Source organism: Triticum urartu, chromosome 6A (genome assembly GCF_056163025.1).
Source record: "Triticum urartu cultivar PI428250 chromosome 6A, HENAU_Tu73, whole genome shotgun sequence".
Classification (NCBI taxonomy): Eukaryota; Viridiplantae; Streptophyta; class Magnoliopsida; order Poales; family Poaceae; genus Triticum; species Triticum urartu.
Window position 1 is genome coordinate 181,648,918 of NC_141878.1, and position 20,403 is coordinate 181,669,320.

The 20,403-nt window shown below is 45.5% G+C and overlaps 1 protein-coding gene across 1 annotated transcript; it reads right to left on the minus strand.

The window, feature by feature from the left end:
* Positions 1 to 6,009: 6,009 nt before the first annotated feature.
* LOC147964665 (uncharacterized) lies at positions 6,010 to 6,477 on the minus strand. The gene has a single exon (XM_087530095.1). It carries the CDS (start codon positions 6,475 to 6,477, stop codon positions 6,010 to 6,012), a length of 468 nt encoding a protein of 155 aa, XP_087386221.1.
* Between the last annotated feature and the right edge of the window lie 13,926 nt (positions 6,478 to 20,403).

Genomic DNA, 20,403 nt, shown 5'->3' on the forward strand with positions numbered 1-20,403 from the left:
ATTGATCCTCTCATCGGGAGGTGGTCAATCTCCATCAACATATTTACCAACACCATCTCATCTCAAACCCTAGTTCATCTCTTGTATCCAATCTTTGTCCCAAAGCCTCAGATTGGTACCTGTGAGTTGCTAGTAGTGTTGATTACTCTTTGTAGTTGATGCTAGTTGGTTTATTCGGTGGAAGATCATATGTTCAGATCCTTTATGCATATTAATACCCCTCTGATTATGAACATGAATATGATTTGTGAGTATTTATGTTTGTTCCTGAGGACATGGGAGAAGTCTTGCTATAAGTAGTCATGTGAATTTGGTATTCGTTCGATATTTTGATGAGATGTATGTTGTCTTTCCTCTAGTGGTGTCGTGTGAATGTCGACTACATGACACTTTACCATTGTTTGGGCCTAGGGGAAGGCATTGGGAAGTAATAAGTAGATGATGGGTTGCTAGAGTGACAGAAGCTTAAACCCTAGTTTATGAGTTGCTTCCTAAGGGGCTGATTTGGATCCATATGTTTCATGCTATGGTTAGGTTTACCTTAATACTTCTGTTGTAGTTGTGGATGCTTGCAATAGGGGTTAATCATAAGTGGGATGCTTGTCCAAGGAAGGGCAGTACCCAAGCACCGGTCCACCCACATATCAAATTATCAAAGTACCGAACGTGAATCATATGAACATGATGAAAACTAGCTTGACGATAATTCCCATGTGTCCTCGGGAGTGCTTTCCTTTATATAAGAGTTTGTCCAGGCTTGTCCTTTGCTACAAAAAGGATTGTGCCATCTTGTTGCACCTTGTTTACTTTTATTACTTGTTACTCGTTACAAATTACCTTGTCACAAAACTATCTGTTACCGATAATTTCAGTGCTTGCAGAGAATACCTTACTGAAAACCGCTTACATTTCCTTCTGCTCCTCGTTGGGTTCGACACTCTTACTTATCTAAAGGACTACAATAGATCCCCTATACTTATGGGTCATCACTCACCATGCATCCGCCCATCCTTCTCGTGCCCTGCCACCATGGTGAAGGACAAGACCGCAGCCCTGGAGCGTGTCAAGAAGGCGACGATGAAAGGCAAGAAGGCGGCAAGGGGGTCATTGTCACGGTCCGGTATGCCACCCGGTTGGATCCAGGGGGACTACATCCACTCCACCGTCATGAAGGAAGACCTAGAGAATCTCGCCGCCAAAGTACTAATTGCTCATGGATCCTGGAGGTTGCCAGAGGGGGAATCCGAGCCCCAGCCGTGCGAGGGTGAGCGCGTCCTCCTCACCACCCACATCGACCAAGGTTTCTCCCTGCCCCTACATTCATTCTTTCGGGGTTTTTTGAACTTCTTTGGTGCTCAGATCGACCACTTTCCTCCCAACACAATCTCGTACCTTGCCGCATTTGTTTCAATGTGCGAGAACTTCCTTGGGTGTTAGCTACACTGGGGTCTGTTCAAACACATTTTCACTTGCCGATCTTAGTCGGTGAAGAAAGCTAACCTAGATGATGAAAAGACGCACGTGATCCAAATGTGCGGGGGGTTAGGGGTCCAAACGAGAGGTAGGAGTACTTTTCCCCCCATGACCTTTCCCAAGTCAGTTAGAGGATGGCAATCGACTTGGTTTTATTGCAAAGACATCCCGATTCCCAGTCAGTCGACCGACCTCCCCCCTTTCACTCTAGATAGACTCTGCCAACCTTCTTCACTGGAAGTAACCATGACGGAGAATGGTGAGGTGTCCATGTTAGTCGACGCAGTCGTTGCATTGGTCCAGGGGTGTGTGACTGGCATGGATCTGCTCGAGGTGTTTCTCAGTCAACGCATTCAACCTCTCCAAGCTCATGACCACCCAATGTGGATGTACTGGGGCACCGATGACACCACTCGGGTCCACCCAGAGGAGGTCGCCAAGGAGACGGTGGCTCAGTGGCTGCGAAGCATCACTGGTAACAAGGATAACCCTCATGGAGCCAGAAGGATCTTGCCATTTGACGCCAGCAATGCCCCAGACGAGGTTAGGCTTGATTTACCGAGTGTTTTTTTCAATGCGCGATTGTTCTTGAATCCAACTGATACTTGTAACTTGTGTCTTGTAGGTTTTCACCAAGATGTACTCAATGCCGAAAGGGGAGCAGCACCAAGGAGTAGACAGTGATGGTGAAAGCATTGATTGGCAATATGCAGATGACAGCAAGGACTCTGGTAACAGTGAGGAAGTCGACTTGCCACCCCACTCTGAACGACGTTCCAAACAATCGCAAGACCCTGTGGAAGGACATGGCAAAGTAGTTCCGTCGAGTGCAAAGATTCCGAAGTACACTCGAACATCAACCCCAGACCTAACAGAGAAGGCCGCAAAGAAGGCCAAAGTTGTTCCACCCAAGCCTCGGAAGGCCCTGCTTAGGGTCAAGGTGGCCGTGCCCGTTGCTTCGACGTAAGTGTTTCCTTTCTTGTCTTTCGTTGCCACTGTGGACTTCTTCACTTGCTTGACCGAGTGAAATTTGGAAGTTTCAGTGCTACTACTTCTGCAACATCTATGGACATCGACAAGGAGCGGGTTGACGCGGAGACCGCAGATGCGGCCACCTCTCGAGCAGGTATGATTCCATAGTCATGCTATCACTCCGTCGACTATTTTGGGTGGACGACTAAAATCTTACTATCGAGTGTTTTGGAGCACCGGCAAATGTTATCCAGCTTGATGATGATGATGATGATGATGACGAGGAAGTACCTCAGCGGAGCGCTGGGAGAAGAGGTAGAGCTTTGAGCAAGAGGGCACCTGCCAACAGAGCGTCCTGCCCGGCATCTGAGCTTGTAGTTCAACAACTTGACGATCCAGTACGGGCCACTGTCTATTTTGTTGAACCTCTGTCGACTGACAAGCCCTCGGCGTCGACTATTCAGACTTCTGGTCCGACTGGACAACCTCAAGCTCCAACCCCACCGGCCACATCATCGGCTCCTCATCCACTCCCTTTGCTCTACATCACACTCCGGAGGACCAAGTAGGAGCTGCCAAGGAAGCCATGATCCAGGCAGGTCTGATGATGGACCGACTGAAGGTGGTGTATGACACCAGCAAGGCCGCCTACGACGCCAGCTCTGCTCTCCAAGCTAATGTCCGAGTAAGTGGGATTTTAAGTTGATTTCTGATTGGCTTTCTAGCTCGATTCTTGTTCTGTTAGAATATGCTATCTGAAAAGTACTGCTTTATTATTCATAAGATGTCAGCCTGTACTTTGCATCTGTACACCCACTCGGTGTTTTTTGTAGCTGTGTAGCTCTTTCACTTGTAGTTGTGTAGCTCTTTCACTCGAGTTAGACAGGTCGTGCCAGTGAGTTCTTGGTCCAGTGGGGGCACGCTGAGTGCACACATTGGGTGTAGTCCCCGAGACCGCCGTTGACTACCTGAAGTCGACAGTGGTCTGAGAACAAATGATTTTTCTTCTCTCTCTCTTTTTTCTTTCCACTCGGGCAGGGCGGACCATGCCAAGTGGGAAATCATACCAGTGGGGGCACACAAGTGCACCCACTAGGTGTAGTCCCCGAGACTGTTGTTGAATGTTTGATTTGGCGGCAGTCTTAGAACCCTTTTTCCATAGCAATCCGATCTTGCACTTTTTCACTCGGAAGTAACTGATCTTTGTTTCTGTCGATTGATTTGTCTTGTAGTTGGTTGCAGAAATCTTGTGAGCTTGGGACTTAGTATGCTACCTTGGAATAGGAGAAAATCCAACTCAAGCTTGACCTGGATCTGGCCAAGGAGAATCTGAAGAAGGCTCAAGATGAAGTGGCAATCGTGGGAGGTAATGACTTGTTGACTGTATGCCTTGCCATTTTTCCTTTCACGTCCTTTGAACCGAGTGACTCCACTCGAACAGATGTGCGTAGTAAAAATCGTTAACTCGAAGCTCGTCTGAGGAATGTTATTTCTTTAGACAAAATGAAGCAGGCCTTGGAGCAGAAGGACCTTGACCTTGCGGGGGCACAAAAGATGACACGTGAGAAGACTGAACTAGTTAACAGGCAGCTAGCTTCAGTCGGCAAGTTGGAGGAAGAGAATGCCAAGCTGAAGACTGATGTTGACGAGGCAAAGAAAGAAACTGCACAACTGAAGGAGGAGAAGGTGGCCTTGGCTGACAAAGTGGATGTTCTTACTCGGAAGAGGGACGAACTAGAAGCTTGTCTGGGAGGTCTTGCCAAGAAGATGTTCCTCATGCTCGAAGGTATTTTACCTCATCCGACTGGATCAAAAACTTCTTCACAATGTTGCCACCAACTCACTATTTTTCTCTCCATGCAGAGTTCTGTCAAAATTTCAAGGAAGAAACCAGGCGGACTGAGACATGACTGGACCCCATTAATTCTCCCGTCAAGGACGAAGCTGCCATGAACGTGCTGCAACTAGAACCTCGCCTTGCTAGTGTCTTTGACTATGTTGCTCGACTGAAAGTTGCACTGTCGCAGATAGACAAGGAGCTATGGCCAGAAGATGTGTCTTAGAATGACCTCGAGTCATTGATGACTCGACTCAACGACATCCTTAATCGAGTGTGGGCGTGGAAGAAGTCAGATGCTCGCTGCGGTGCTGATGTGGCTCTATCACTCATCCGTGTTCATTGCAAGGATGCCAATGAAGAGAAGGTGAAAGCTCTTTAGGTGGAAAACACCAAGAAGCTTTAGTTTTAATCTTTTATGGAGACCTTCATCGACGTAGTCACTCGCATCGCAGATGGCATCGACTTGGATACTTTCGTCGAGCCAGCTAGTCCTCCTCCTCCCAAGTGAAAAACTTGATAACTTGACTTTATTTGCCTCGGAATGCCGAGTGATTTTGTAATTCTTAAACTGTTTCGGGCCTTACGCCCGAGTACTTTTGCTTGTGGTTCTAAACCTCGTTGGATTTATCCGAACTTGGTTGTTTTATCTGAATATAGTTTCCTTGCTTCCAATGTGCTTGGATTGTTTAACTTAGGCGAAGCTGGTTCGCAGCTAAGCCCCAAAGTATAGGGTGGAGCGAACATTGTACTTGTGGCGCAGCTCAGAGTGCATCCAGTCGTCTTTGCGGATTGAGTGTTTTTGTAACTTAGGCGAGTACGGGATCACAGCTAAGCCCCCCAGTGGGAGGATTGCTCTCAACTCGGAGTAGTTTTTGTAACTTAGGCGAGTACGGGACCGCAGCTAAGCCCCCGAGTGGGAGGATTGCTCCCACTCGAAGTTGTCTTTGTAACTTAGGCGAGTACGGGATTGCAGCTAAGCCCCCGAGTGAGAGGATCACTCTTCACTCGGATTAGTTTTTGTAACTTAGGCGAGTACATGATCGCAGTTAAGCCTCTGAGTGGGAGGATCGCTCTTCACTCGGAGTACTTTTTGTAACTTAGGCGAGTACGGGATTGCAACTAAGCCCCCGAGTGAGAGGATCGCTCTTCACTCGGAGTAGTTTTTGTAACTTTGGCCAATACGAGATCGTAGCTAAGCCCCCGAGTGAGAGGATCACTCTTCACGGTGTATGTTTTTTAGCTTAGGCGAATCTGGATCGTAGCTAAGCCCCCGAGTGAGAGGATCGCTCTTCACTCGGAGTATGTTTTTAACTTAGGCGAATCTGGTTCGCAGCTAAGCCCCCGAGTGAGAGGACTGCTCTTCACTCAGATTATGTTTGTAAAACTTAGGCGAATCTGGTTCGCAGCTGAGCCACCCACTAGGGGATTTGGACATATGTTTATGCGAACACAATCATTAGGAGACTGTGGAAATCATGTCTTTGATAAACAATTTAAAAAGTATTTTGATTACATCTCAACGATCCGAGTGTTTAGGTATAAAAGCGGTGGAGCAGATCCGCGTTCCAAGAGTGCGACTCATCTTCCTTCTTGGCGACATTATAAAGGTGGTAAGCCCTGTTGTGGAGTACCTTGGTGATGATGAAGGGGCCTTCCCAAGCTGGAATGAGCTTGTGAGGCCATTTCTGATCCACTCGGAGCACAAGGTCTCCTTCCTGAAATGCTCAACCTTTGACGTTTCGGGCATGGAATCGACGAAGGTCTTGCTGATAGATGGTCGACCGGATCAAAGCCATCTCTCGCTCTTCCTCTAGCAGATCAACAGCGTCCTGGCGTGCTTGCCCTGCCTCGGCTTCTAAGAAGAGTTCCACTTGGGGAGCATTGTGCAGCAGATCACTTGGAAGCACATCTTCAGCCCCGTACACCATGAAAAAAGGGGTTAGATAAGTCGACCGGTTGGGAGTCATCCTCAGTCCCCACAGAACAGATGACAACTCATTCACCCAAGCTCCAGCTGCGTGCTTGAGGTCGCGCATCAATCGGGGTTTCAGCCCTTGGAGGATCAGACCGTTTGCTCTTTCAGCTTGTCCATTCGACTGCGGGTGGGCAATGGATGCGTAGTCGACCTGAGTGCCTTGGGTAGCGCAGAATGCTCTTAACTCATCAGAATCAAAGTTTGAGCCGTTGTCCATGATGATGTTGTGCGGAACTCCATACCGGAACACCAACTCTTTGATAAAACGGATGGCTGTGCTTGAGTCAAGATTCTTGATAGGCTTGGCATCAATCCACTTAGTGAACTTATCGACTGCCACGAGCAAATGAGTGAAGCCACTTCTGCCGGTCCTTAGCGGCCCAATCATGTCCAGTCCCCACACAACAAATGGCCAGACGAGCGAAATAGTCTTCAAGGTTGATGCAGGCTTGTGGGACATGTTCGAGTAAAACTGGCAACCTTCACACTTCTCGACTATCTCTTCTGCCATTTCATTGGCTCATGGTTAGTAGAATCCTGCTCGATATGCTTTGGACACGATGGTCTGAGAGGACGCGTGGTGACCACAGGTCCCCGAGTGAATCTCATTCAAGATCAGTCGACCCTCTTCTGGAGAGATACATAGCTGAGCCACACCAGTAACACTCTCTCTGAAAAGTTGTCTGTTATTACTGTGAATGCCTTGGATCTACGGACGATCTGGCAGGCCTCATCCTCATCCTCTGGGAGCTCCTGCCTGAGCAGATATGCAATATATGGCACTGTCCAGTCATGGGGTGATTACTAAAGCCTCCATGATTAGTCGACTACTGCTGGCACTTTGACCTCAGTCAGATTGGTAGCACTTATTGGTTGTGGGGGTTCCTCTGTAAAGGGATCTTCTTGTACTGACGAGGTGTGGAGATGCTCCAAGAACACATTACTAGGAATAGGCTTCCGAGTGGAACCTATTTTCGCAAGATCATCAGCCACTTGATTCTTGCGTCGGGGTATGTGGTGGAGCTCTAATCCTTCAAACTTCTTTTCCAATTTCCTCATTGCATTGCAGTATCCAGTCATGGCAGGGCTCCTGATGTCCCACTCCTTCATCACCTGATTGACCACCAAATCTGAGTCGCCGTAAACCATCAGGCGACGGACGCTGAGTGAGATGGCCATACGTAACCCATACAGAAGGGCTTCGTACTCAGCTTCATTGTTGGAGGAATCTGGAGAACATAACTGAGTTTGTCGCCTCTTGGGGACACCAGGACTACTCCAGCACCAAAACCATTCAACATCTTAGATCCATCAAAGAACATGGTCCAGTGTTTCGAGTGAACTTGAGTCGGCTGCTGTTTCTCAATCCACTCGGCCAAGAAATCTGCAATTGCGTGAGACTTAATTGCCTTTTTTGCTTCAAATAAACTTGATATTCAGAGGAATAAGTTCAATTGCCCACTTCGCCACTCGATCAGTTGCATCTCAATTGTTCAAAATTTCAGACAATGGAGCGTCGCTGACGACTAAAATTGAGTGGTCTTGGAAGTAGTGTGCAACTTTCTTCGTAGTCAAGTAGATTCCATAGACAAGCTTTTGGTAATGTGGGTACCTTTGCTTGGATGAAGTCAAGACTTCAAAAATGTGATACACTAGGTGTTGCACTTTATAGGCCTTGCCTTCTTCTTCTTGCTCGACTGTGAGCACTATGCTGACAACCTGTCCAATGGCTGCAATATATAACAATAGAGGCTCTTTGCTGACTGGGGCAACAAGCACCGGCTGGGTGGAAAGCAGGCTTTGAGCTCTACAAACGTTGCTTCAGCTTCAAGAGTCCACTCAAATGTATCAGACTTTTTCATCAGTCGGTAAGAGGCAATGCATTTTCACCGAGACGAGAAATGAATCGACTTAATGTAGCCAAACAACCTGTAAGCTTCTGAACATCATGCACATGCACAGGGCGTTTCGTTCGAAGAATTGCTCCAATCTTTTTTGGATTTGCATTGATCCCTCGTTCGGAAATGAGAAAACCGAGTAACTTCCCTCCTGGGACTCCGAATGTGCACTTCGACGGGTTGAGCTTGATGTCATATCTTCTTAAATTGGCAAAGGTTTCAACGAGGTCAGTCAGCAGGTCAGAACTCTTGCGTTACTTGACCATGATATCATCCATGTATGCTTCCACGTTTCGACCGATTTGAGTGAGCAAGCACTTCTGGATCATGTGCATGAACGTGGCACCAACATTCTTGAGACCAAAAGGCATGGTAACATAGCAAAAATGCCCGAATGGGGTGATGAAGGTCGTTTTTATTTCATCGGGTCCATACAGTCAGACCTGATGATACCTAGAATATGCATCCAAAAAAGACAAATGCTCACACCCTACAGTCGAGTCGACAATCTAATCGATGCGGGGGAGAGGAAAGTGATCTTTCTGGCAGGCCCTTGATATGCTTGAAGTCAATACACATATGAAGTGAATCATCTTTCTTGGGGACCATGACAATGTTGGCGAGCCACTCAGAGTGGTATATCTCGTGGATGAACTCAGCTGACAGGAGCCGAGCCACTTCCTCGCCAATCACCTTCCTCTTTTCCATGGCGGACCGACGAAGATGCTCTTTGACAGGTTTTGCTTTTGGGTCGACACGCAAATGGTGCCCAGCCAGCCCCCTGGGTACACCCAGCATGTCTGATGGTTTCCATGCAAAGATGTCCTAGTTCTCATGGAGGAACTGGATGAGCGCTTCTTCCTATTTGCTGTCGAGTGTCGTTGAAATGTGGGTCAGAGCAGCAGAGGGTTCTTCTGGGTGAATGTTGACTGGATTTGTTTCGCCGGCCGACTGAAATGCAGACTCAGAAGAAGGCTTCTTGGCTCACAACAAATCACTCAGATCGACATTTTTCTTGTATTCTTCCAACTCCACCACCGCCATTTGCTCATCAGCAATTTTGGAGCCTTTCTAGAGGCACTCCTCTGCTCTTTGCCTATTTCCCATGACCGTGATCACACCTTTGGGTCTAGGCATTTTCAACTTAAGATACACATAACATGGTCGGGCCATGAAATGAGCATATGCGGGCCTACCCAGAATAGCATGATATGCACTCTGGAAATCCACTACTCAAACGTCAACTTCTCCTTGCGGTAATTCTTGGAATCACGGAAAACCACATCAAGAGCAATCTTTTCGAGTGACTTTGCTTTCTTTCCGAGGATGACACCGTGGAACTGCATGTTGCTCTCACTGAGTTTGGACATCGGAATGCCCATCCCTTGGAGGGTCTCAGCGTACAGAATGTTCAGACCATTGCCACCATCCATAAGAACTTTAGTCAGTCGGGTGCCCCCAATGACTGGGTTGACCACCAACGCCTGCCGCCCAGGGGTAGCAACGTGCGCTGGGTGATTAGACTAGTCGAATGTAATAGGGGTTTTTGACCAGTTCAAGTATGTAGTAGTTGCCAGGGCAACCATGTTCACTTCTCTGTTAATGACCTTTAGTCGACTTTTGCTCTCGACGTCAGCAAAGATCACCAAGGTGGCATTGATATTGGGGTAACCATCGTCTTCTTCTTTCTCCTCATCCTTATCAGATTCTTCCTCACTGGGTTGACCCTCTCGAAACTGCTGAATCAGGAGTCGAGACTGTCAAGTGGTGTGCTTGGGCTAAATCAAGTTACCCTCTTCATGTTTCTTCGTGTGAATATAACACGACAAATCCAAGACATCCTGGCCTGACTGATTTTTCACCTTCTTGGGTACCCACTGCCCTTTAGGTTTTCCTTTAAATTTTCCTTGTGCATCCAAGACTACAGCTTCGGCATGACCTATAGTCTCAGCTTTACACTTTTGCTTCCGACTGGAATTTCCACCTTCGGCGTCCTAGTCGACTGGTTTCCCCTTACCATTATGGAGTCAGTCTTCCTCTTCACCATTAGCATACCGAGTGGCTATTTCCATCATTGGGCTCAGAGACATGTCCCCGGGACGACCAAACTTCAGGATGAGCTCTCTGTATTAGACGCCCTCCTTGAAGGCGCAAACTTCCTGATGCTCTGACACATTTTCCACCATATGGTGAAGAGTAGTCCATCTCTGGATGAAATCTCTCAAAGTTTCATTCGGCTTCTGAACGAGTGTTGCAATTCAGTCAGCCCAGCAGGTCGCTTGCAGGTGCCCTCGAATGTCTTGATAAACACTCGGGCTAAATCTTCCCAATAAAAAATACTTCCAGGAGCCAACTAATTCAACCAAGCTCTAGCCAAACCCTCGAGCATCAAGGGGAGGTGCTTCATGGCCATGTCGTCGTTGCCTCCACCAATCTAAACTGCCACTCAGTAATATTCTAACCAAGTGTCCGGCTTCGACTCACCGGTGAACTTTTTGACACTAGTAGCCAGTCTAAAGTTAGGCGGGATCTCAGCGGCTCGGATGGCACTGCTGAAACACTCGGGCCCAGAAACAAATGCTCTGCTAACAATCGAACAATCTCTATCTTGACCTTCTCTATTTGCTCTGCCTCTATCAACCAAGCCTTGTACAAGGACTAACCTCACAATGAACCCAAGCTCTCTTGGGTCGACTGGAATCCCCCGCTTATCACCATACGGGCGTCTGTCGTCACACCGCCGGGCCGCGTACGACCCGCCCCTCGGAGGGGCATAGGCACTCGACGGTGGTTATCATGAGGATATCGAGGATCAAACTCCCCGTGGCCCTGACCAAGGTACTGATCTTGGCGGTAACCACGATCTTCACGCCGTGGAGGCGATCTTGGGCAATGCGCCGACTGAACTGTGTTCGCAACCACAGATCTGCTATGGATTCTGTTACACGACTGAGAAACAGTCGAGTTCTATTCCCCTGCTCCCCGGAGCAGCGGTCGGATCTGCAGCAAACCTCTACCAGCTTCTGAACGAGACAGCTGAGTTGACTCTACTATGTGTGCTGCTACTGCAACATTTTGGATCGGAGTATGGTATACTTGATGTTCAGTCCAAAACAGTTGTCGTGGATGTCGACTGGATTCAGGAATCTGCTATGGACGCGTCCGTCGAGTGCTTGCTGGAGATTCTCCAGACACTTACGCTCAGCCAAGGTGGCTAAGCGCGCAGCCTCCAAGGCCCAAGCCTCGGAGGTCTCCCCAACGATGGGGGTCTGGAGCGCCTGGACGTTGCGGTGATGTAGCTCCTCCCTCTATTCCCCAGTGAGGGCTTGGGGATAGTATTCGTCATGATCACGCGACGGATTGTCGCCACCGCCGCGACGAAATCTGGGTGGACTACGTTGGGAGCTGACCATGAGGACTTCCGTCGCAGGGCCGTTGCTCTTGCACTCGGAAAGAGTGTCCAAGTGACTAGTCGACAGGTCAAACGATCTGTAGAGAGATTCGTCGGGCTCGATTGTCGTGACTTGGGGGTGGTCAACTGGCGAGCCACCGCATGCTTCACCCACCGCTGAAGCCAGGAATGACCAGATCGCTTGCGATGGCAGAAGGCTGCCACAGAAGTACGCCACAGGCACTCGCACGAAAGTGCGCCGCCCTGCGGACGGGAATGGCCTCGACGTCAAGGGGGGCTCCTTGGAGCCAGGTGGAGTCGTTAGCGATGAAGACGAGCGCCCCGAGACGGATCTCCCGTCCCAAAGCCAAACGACCACCGGAAACCATGTTGACGGAGAACGAAAATCGCAACCTCAGTGGAAGTCGCTCAGACGTGTGCCCCAAGGTGGGCGCCAACTGTCGTGGGAATGAGTCTAACAGTAAGAGTAGGGGGTACATAGGAGGAGGCAGTGTCCTACCTATGGCGAGGTTGTGCACACAAGTTTATGAGTTCAGGCCCCTCTCGGAGGAGGTAATAGCCCAACGTCTCGGTGCCGCGGAGGCTTGCCGACTGGATATGTGTGAAAGTTACAGAGGGTGCGAACCCTTGTGCCAGAGGAGGGGTGGCTTATATGGAGTGCGCTTGGCCCCTCTCAGCCCTCGGTTACATAGGTTTCAATGTGAGTTCAGACTAGGACATTACTGGTGACGCCTGCCATTAATGATCTTTATGGCCACAGAGTGAATGCGTGACCGTTGCCATCCTAGGGTGACTTTAAGCCTTCTGTACTCCGAGTGATTGTTCGTACGGTTGAGTGATTATGCTGTAGTCAAGTGTAATTGGGATATCCGAGTGGAACTTCTCCGTCGAGTGGATTGCACTTCAGGGCCAGTTCAGTCGGTATATTCTGTTGGACCTTGTATGTCTTCGACTCTAGGGCAGTGTCCTTGGGTAGGCTATCTAGGTCAGGCCTAAGACCCTACCATAGGTACATGTCATCATCACTGCGGGCACCCGAGGCCCCAAGGGGTGGCGTCTCCAAATGTAATGCGGAGCCAAGCACAAAGTTAAGCAAGTGATCATGGCATATTGAAGCATGAGCAAGTTTAGTACACAACCAAAAGGTGATGCAACTGTAGGGACTGACCCTGAACAGCTTGAGGATGATGTAGCCCGTGGGGCACCCTCAATTGAACAAACTAAAAAGTCACCTGGCAATGATGCTGTTGTGGGAGTGTCGGGGCGGTCGGAGAAGCGCGTCGCGGAGGTCCGCCCCTCAGGGGCCGGCTGGCTCCTGAGGCCCTGAAAGCTTGCGAGGAGTCAAAGCCTCATGAGATGCCAATGCGAGCCGCGCGAAGTGCTGGTAGGTGGCACCCGCGTTCAGCAGGCTGAAGGGCATGCAGACGTAGTTGGTAGCGATGCTCTTGCTCTGGCCGATGCATGACAGCCAGAAGATGTCCTAAGAACTGGCCCTATTGAGGCCCGGGATGTTGATGCACACGCGCAGCTTGCTGCCCACGTCAGAAGTGGCAGTTGTGTCGATGGGTCGCGTGGGGCGATGCTCGCCGTGCATGGCCCGAGCCTCCTGCAGCTTGTGGGTCTCTTGGGTGAACTATTGCGCTCCTGGCGCCTAGCGTCGTGCTCCTTGCCTGCGGGGGTGCGCGTCGAAGCACGCCTCCAAGTGGTGCACGAGCACCTCCCTCATCATGCTGGTCAGGTCAGACGTTCTCCTGGTGGAAGCCCCCGAGCCTACCCAGAGGGAGGCACCAGGCGCACCTTCCTATGCGGGAGGAAGGCAAGCCCCGATGGCAGGTGCAGCACCGGAGGCTGATACGTCCCCAACGTATCTATAATTTTTTATTGTTCCATGCTGTAATATTATCAATCGTGGATGTTTTATAATCATTTTATATCATTTTTGGCACGATACTATTGACATAGTGCCAAGTGTCAGTTGCTGTTTTTCCCATGTTTTTTACATCACGGAAAATTAGTATCAAACGGAGTCCAAATGCCACGAAACTTTACGGAGAATTTTTATGGGCCAGAAAGAACACAACGGGCCCTGGCTGCGCCTGGGGGTTCCCCGAGGGGGGCACTACCCACCAGGGCACACCAGGAGGCCCAGGCGCGCCCTGGTGGGTTGTGCCCACCTCGGGTGCCCCCCGGACCGCCTCTTTGCTCTGTAAATACCCCAATATTCCCAAAACCCTAGGGGTGTCGTCGAAATATTGATCCAGCCGCCGCAGAGTCCAGAACCACCAGATCCAATCTAGACACCATCTCGGATGGGGTTCACCACCTCCATTGGTGCCTCTTCGATGATGCATGAGTAGTTCTTTGTAGACCTTCGGGTCCGTACTTAGTAGCTAGATGTCTTGCTTTCTCTCTCTCTCTCTCTCTCTCTTGATTCTCAATACAATGGTCTCTTGGAGATCCATATGATGTAACTCATTTGCGGTGTGTATGTTGGGATCAATGAACTTTGAGTTTATGATCAGATCTATCTTTTTATATCCATGAAAGTATTTGAGTTTCTTTGATCTCTTTTATGCATGATTGCTTATAGCCTCGTATTTCTTCTCTGATATTTGGGTTTTGTTTGGCCAACTTGATCTATTTATCTTGCAATGGGAAGAGGTTCTTTGTAGTGGGTTCGATCTTACGGTGCTTGATCCCAGCGATAGAAGGGGAACCGACACGTATGTATCGTTGCTACTAAGGATAAAACGATGGGGTCTATCTCTACATAGATAGATCTTGTCTACATCATGTCATCATTCTTATTGCATTACTCCATTTCTCTATGAACTTAATACACTAGGTGCATGCTGGATAGCGGTCGATGTGTGGAGTAATAGTAGTAGATGTAGGCATGAGTCGGTCTACTAATCTTGGACGTGATGCCTATGTAATTATCATTTCCTGGATATCATCATGTGTATTTGAAGTTCTATCAATTGCCCAACAATAATTTGTTCACCCACCGTTTGCTATTTTTCTCGAGAGAAGCCACTAGTGAAACCTACGGCCCTCGGGTCTTTTTCTCATATTATTTGCCTTTGCGATCTATTTTCCTCTGCTTTTATTTTCAGATCTACTAAACCAAAAACCCAAAAATACCTTTCTGCAATTTATTCTTATTTATTTATTTGTCGTTCGATCTATTAATCTACTACAAATTTACCTCACGCATGTTTGCCTATCTTGAGGCGCTGTACCCCGGAAGGGATTGACAACCCCTTTAACACGTCGGGTTGCGAGAAGTTGTTATTTGTGTGCAGGTGTTGTTTACGTTGTGTTGCTTGGTTCACCTACTGGTTCGATAACCTTGGTTTCACATCTGAGGGAAATACGTACCGGCGCTGTGCTGCATCATCCCTTCCTCTTTGGGGAAATATCGACGTAGCTTCAAGCGACATCAAAAGGAATTTATGGCGCCGTTGCCAGGGAGGATCTTCAACATATACCAGGTTCCTAATCACAAATCTCATCTCCTCGCAATTTACATTATTGGCCATTTGCCTCTCATTTTCCTCTCCCCCACTTCACAAAAATTTGCCATTTTATTCGCCCCTCTTTTTCCGTTCGTCGTTTTCTTGCCGTATCTATTTTTGAGTACAATCTTGTTGTTTGGTCATCATGACTCAATAGAAAACCAAGTTATGTGATTTCTCAAATACCAACAACAATGATTTTATCGGCACTCCACTTGCTCCTCCCGCCACTAGTGCAGAGACTTGTGATATTAATACTGCTTTGCTGAATCTTGTTATGAAAGACCAATTTTCCGGTACTCCTGATGAGGATGTCGTGTCCCATCTTAATACCTTCGTGGAATTATGTGATATGCAAAAGAAAAAAGATGTGGACAATGATGTGGTCCGGATGAAATTATTTCCATTTTCTTTGCGTGATTCTGCAAAAATTTGGTTCTCTTCCTTGTCGCGCAATAGTATCGATTCTTGGAATAAGTGCAAAGATGCTTTTATCACTAAGTATTTTCCGCCCACAAAAATTATTTCCCTTAGAACCCAGATCATAAATTTCAAGAAACGTGAACATGAGCATGTTGCATAATCTTGGGAAAGGATGAAAATGATGCTAAGGAATTGCCCAACTCATGGGTTAAATCTTTGGATGATCATACAAAATTTTTATGCGGGGTTGAATTTTGTTTCTCGTAATCTTTTAGATTCGTCGTGGGTAGTACTTTTATGGCAATTACTTTGGGTGAATACACCAAATTGCTTAATAATATTATGGCAAATTATTCGCAATGGCATACCGAAAGAGCTCCTTCTAGTAAAAAAAAGTTAATTCGGTTGAAGAAATTTCTTCTTTGAGTGAAAAAGTTGATGCTCTTGTGAAATTTTTTGCTAGTAGAAGTGCTCCTATTTATTTTAATGATATGCCTTTGTCTACTTTGATTGAGCAAAAAAGTGATGCCATAGATGTGAATTTTATATCTCGAAATAATTTCAACAACAATGCTTATAGAGGTAATTTTAATCCTAGGCCTTTTCCTAGTAATTCCTCTAATAATTATAGTAATTCCTATGGGAATAAATCTTATAATAATAATAATAATAATAGGAACATCTCTGATCTTGAGAATAATATTAAAGAATTTATCAATACACAAAAAAATTCAACACTTCCATACAAGAAAAGTTGAGTAAGATTGATGATTTGTCTAAAGTGTTGATAGAATTGCTCATGATGTGGAAAATCTCAATATGAAAATTTTTATGCCTAAGGTTGATGAATCAATTAGCTCTTTATGTTTCTATGGATGAAAGTAAGAAAAGAACCGCTATGCTTAGAGCTAAAAGAGATTTTTTTTAGAAAAAGTGTTTTCTAGTGATTTCTTTCGCAAAAGTGATGAAGATCTTAAAATGATTGGTGCTTCTTATATTGATTCTTTGTTTAGTAAAGTTAATATTGATGAAAAAGGGACTAGAGAAGAGTCAACTTTAGGTAGAAGGCGTCCCAATGATTCGGAGGGTGAAAATCTTGTTGAGAAAATTGATAAAAGTGGGTTTGAAGAGGTTAAAACTTGATGTGCCCACTCTTTTGGATTACGAAGACTTTAATTATGTAGTTTCTCTTTGATTGATTGTATTTCTTTGTTGCAATCCATGATAAATTCACCCCATGCTAATGAACAAAATAAAGCTTTTACTAAACATATTGTTGATGCTATGATGAAGGCTTTTGAAGAAAAGTTGGAATTAGAAGTTTCAATTCCTAGAAAATTGCATGATGAATGGGAAGCTACTATCGAAGTCAAAATTAAAAATTATGAGTGTTTTTCCTTGTGTGACTTGGGTGCAAGTGTTTCCACTATTCCGAAATCTTTATGTGATGTGCTTGGTCTTACCGATCTTGAATCATGTTCTTTGAATTTGCACTTGGCAGATTCTACTATTAAAAATCCTATGGGAAGAATTAATGATGTTCTTATTCTTGCAAATAGGAATTATGTGCCCATAGATTTTATTGTTTTTGATATTGATTGCAATCCGTCTTGTCCAATTATTCTTGGTAGACCGTTTTTACGCACTATCGGTGTTGTGATGGATATGAAAGAAGGCAATATTAAGTTCCAATTTCATTTCAGGAAGGGTATCGAGCACTTTCCTAGAACAAGAATTTGGCCACCATACGAATAAATCATGAGGTCATCTTATGGATCTCGAAACAAAGATGACAAAACTTAGATCCTTGCTTTATGCCTAGCTAAGGGCATAAAACTATAGCGCTTGTTGGGAGGCAACCCAATGGATAAAATTTGTTTTTGCTTTTTGCTTCCTGTTTTTGAGTGTTAGAACAATTATGCTACTGTTATGATTGTATTTTTATGTTTTAGTTAGTGTTTGTGTCAAGTAAAGCCTTTAGGATCTTCTTGGGTGATAGTTGTTTGATCTTGCTGAAAAAACAGAAACTTTTGCGCTCACGAAAATAATTCTAGTTGTTTACCAGAGAGCGATAAAATACCCATTCCACTTGCAGTAGATCAATATACAAATTTCTCAGGCCTTCCTAATTGTTCAGAATTTTTGGAGTTACAGAAGTATTCGAAATTGTCAAATTGCTACAGACTGTTCTGTTTTGACAGATTCTGTTTTCTTTGTGTTGTGTGCTTATTTTAATGGCTCTATGGTTTTCTTTGATGAGTTTTTGCCATAGAAAAGTTGGATACAGTAGATATAATACAAGAACAAAATATGAATTGATTAGATATAGCACTTATAGTAGTGATTTATTATTCTTATACTAACGGATCTCACGAAGGTTTTGTTGAGTTTTGTGTGATTGAAGTTTTCAAGTTTTGGGTTATCTTACGATGGATGAAGGAATAAGGAGTAGAAGAGCCTAAGCTTGGGGATGCCCTGGCATCCCAAGCTATTATCCAAAATTGAGCAACCAACTAAGCTTGGGGATGCCCCCGAGTGGCATCCCCTCTTTCTTCTAACGACCATCGGTATTTTACTCGAAGCTATATTTTTATTCGTCACATACTATGTGTTTTGCTTGGAGCGTCTTGTATTATATGAGTCTTTGCTTGTTTTCTTTGGTGTTTTTAGTCTTGATCCCTTGCTGGACACACCTATTTGAGAGAGCCAAAATTATGTCATGACTTGTAAGAATTGCTCTCTATGCTTCACTTAAATTTTTTATGAGATATGGACTTGCTCTAGTGCTTCACTTATATCATTTTGAGCACGGTGTGCTTAGTATTTTTGAAGAAATGCTCTCTTGCTTCACTTAGATTTATTCTAGAGTTAATGAAATTTTCAAGAAATTCTCTCTTGCTTCACTTAAATTAATTTGAGAGACAGAAAGAAAAATTATGCTCATGATCTTCACTTATATTTGTTTGAGCTTGTCAAAAGCAACACATGAAAATTAGTCCCAAAGTGATAGGTATCCAAGAAGGATATAATAAGAACTTTCATGAAGATCATTGGACAAAATAAACTTGATTCTTAGTAATAGTTTTGAGATATGATGATGTGATATGTGAGTCATCTTAATGAGTAATTATGCTTTAGTAAGAATATTGGTGTTAAGGTTTGTGATTCCCTATGCAAGCACGAAAGTCCATAGTTATGCAATGAAATTATATCCTACTTATGGTGCATTATTTGGTGTTAGTTATGCTTAATGCTCGCTTATGAGATTATTCGTTTCTTGGTTGGTCACTTCTCAATCTTTTGCTAGCCTTCATTTTCCACTAAGTATGATCACTACTTGTGCATCCAAAAACCATTAAACCAGTTTTGCCACATGAGTCCACTATATCTACCTATATGCAGTATTCTTTTGCCGTTCTAAGCAAATTTTCATGTGCCATCTCTAATTTTCAAAATAAACTTCTCTTTTGTCTGTTCGTTTCGATGCTAGATGTGTTATTCTCACAATGAGTGTTTATTCACTTGTCATTGCACGAGAGTAAGGCAAAGGTATTAGGGATGCCCAGTCCCGAAATGAAAAAAAAATGAATTTGCTTTATGTTGTCAAATAATAAATTCCTTGGAAAGTGTTGGTATGGAGGGCACCCGTGGATACGGTTAGCCATGGAAAGTGAAAGTATGGTGGAAAAAGGAATAAACTTTATTTTCTGTTTGGGAACCGCCTATGATATATCTAAGCATGGAAAGTGTTGGGAACTCTAAGTCGTTTTCGTTGGTGGGATGGATACACCTCCCAAAATGTTTTTATCTCTAAGTTTTTCTCTTTGAGCTCTGGCACCTCTACAAATCCCTACTTCCCTCTGCAAAGGGCCTTTCTTTTACTTTATGCAATTTTTATTTTGAATTTGAGTCTCCATCTTCTCTTATAAAAGCACCAACTAGGAGGCAATATGATCGTACTTGAGTATTGGATGTAGCTAATATGCGAGTGTGTTTCATGAATGGATCAATGGTTGAGCATGATGGGTTAGGGATAGCTTATTTTAGCGTTGATATTTTGAAAGACATGGTTGCTTGTTGATATGCTTCTGAGAACAAACGTACTTGACGTGCTTCTGGAGAAGATTAGAGAGAGGCTTCGCGATCTTAGAAAAGTTTTCAACGAATCTTCGGCAATAGCTTGCGAGACCGAGAAAGCTACGGAGTTGCTTCACGTTCTAAGGAGGTTCCCAATTCACAATTGCAGACACCTTCTCAGGATTCACGGCAATGCCCTTGGCAGAGATGATATGACCAAGATAAAGAACCTCATCGAGCCAAAATTCACACTTGGAGAACTTGGCGTAGAATTGATGTTCCCTGAGCTTATCGAGAACCAAACGCAAGTGCTTGGCATGATCTTCCTTGTTCTTCGAGAAAACCAGAATGTCGTCGAGATAGACCAAAACGAAGTCATTGGTGTAGGCGTTGAAGATGAAGTTCATCATGCGAGAGAATGTCGAAGGAGCGTTGACGAGACCAAAAGACATGACAGTGTATTCATATGAACCAAAGCTTGTCCTAAAAGCCGTCTTGGGAATATCTTGCTCACGGATTCGAATCTGATGATAGCCCATACAGAGATCAAGCTTGGAGAATACTTGAGCACCTTTGAGTTGTTTGAACAGCTCGTTGATGTTGGGAAGTGGGTATTTGTTCTTGATGGTCTTCTTGTTCAATGGACAGTAATCAACACAAAGTCGGTCCGTTCCATCCTTCTTTTTCACAAAAAGAACACCACAACCCCATGGAGAAGAACTAGGCCGGATGAGACCCATTTTCTCTTGAATATCGAGTTGCTTCTTCAGCTCCTTCAACTCTTCAGGTCCGAGCTTGTAAGGACGTTTGCACAC

What these genes read in the sequence shown, in the direction of transcription:
- LOC147964665 (XM_087530095.1), bottom strand. Translation starts at nt 6,477, where the DNA reads ATGGACAACGGCTCAAACTTTGATTCTGATGAGTTAAGAGCATTCTGC.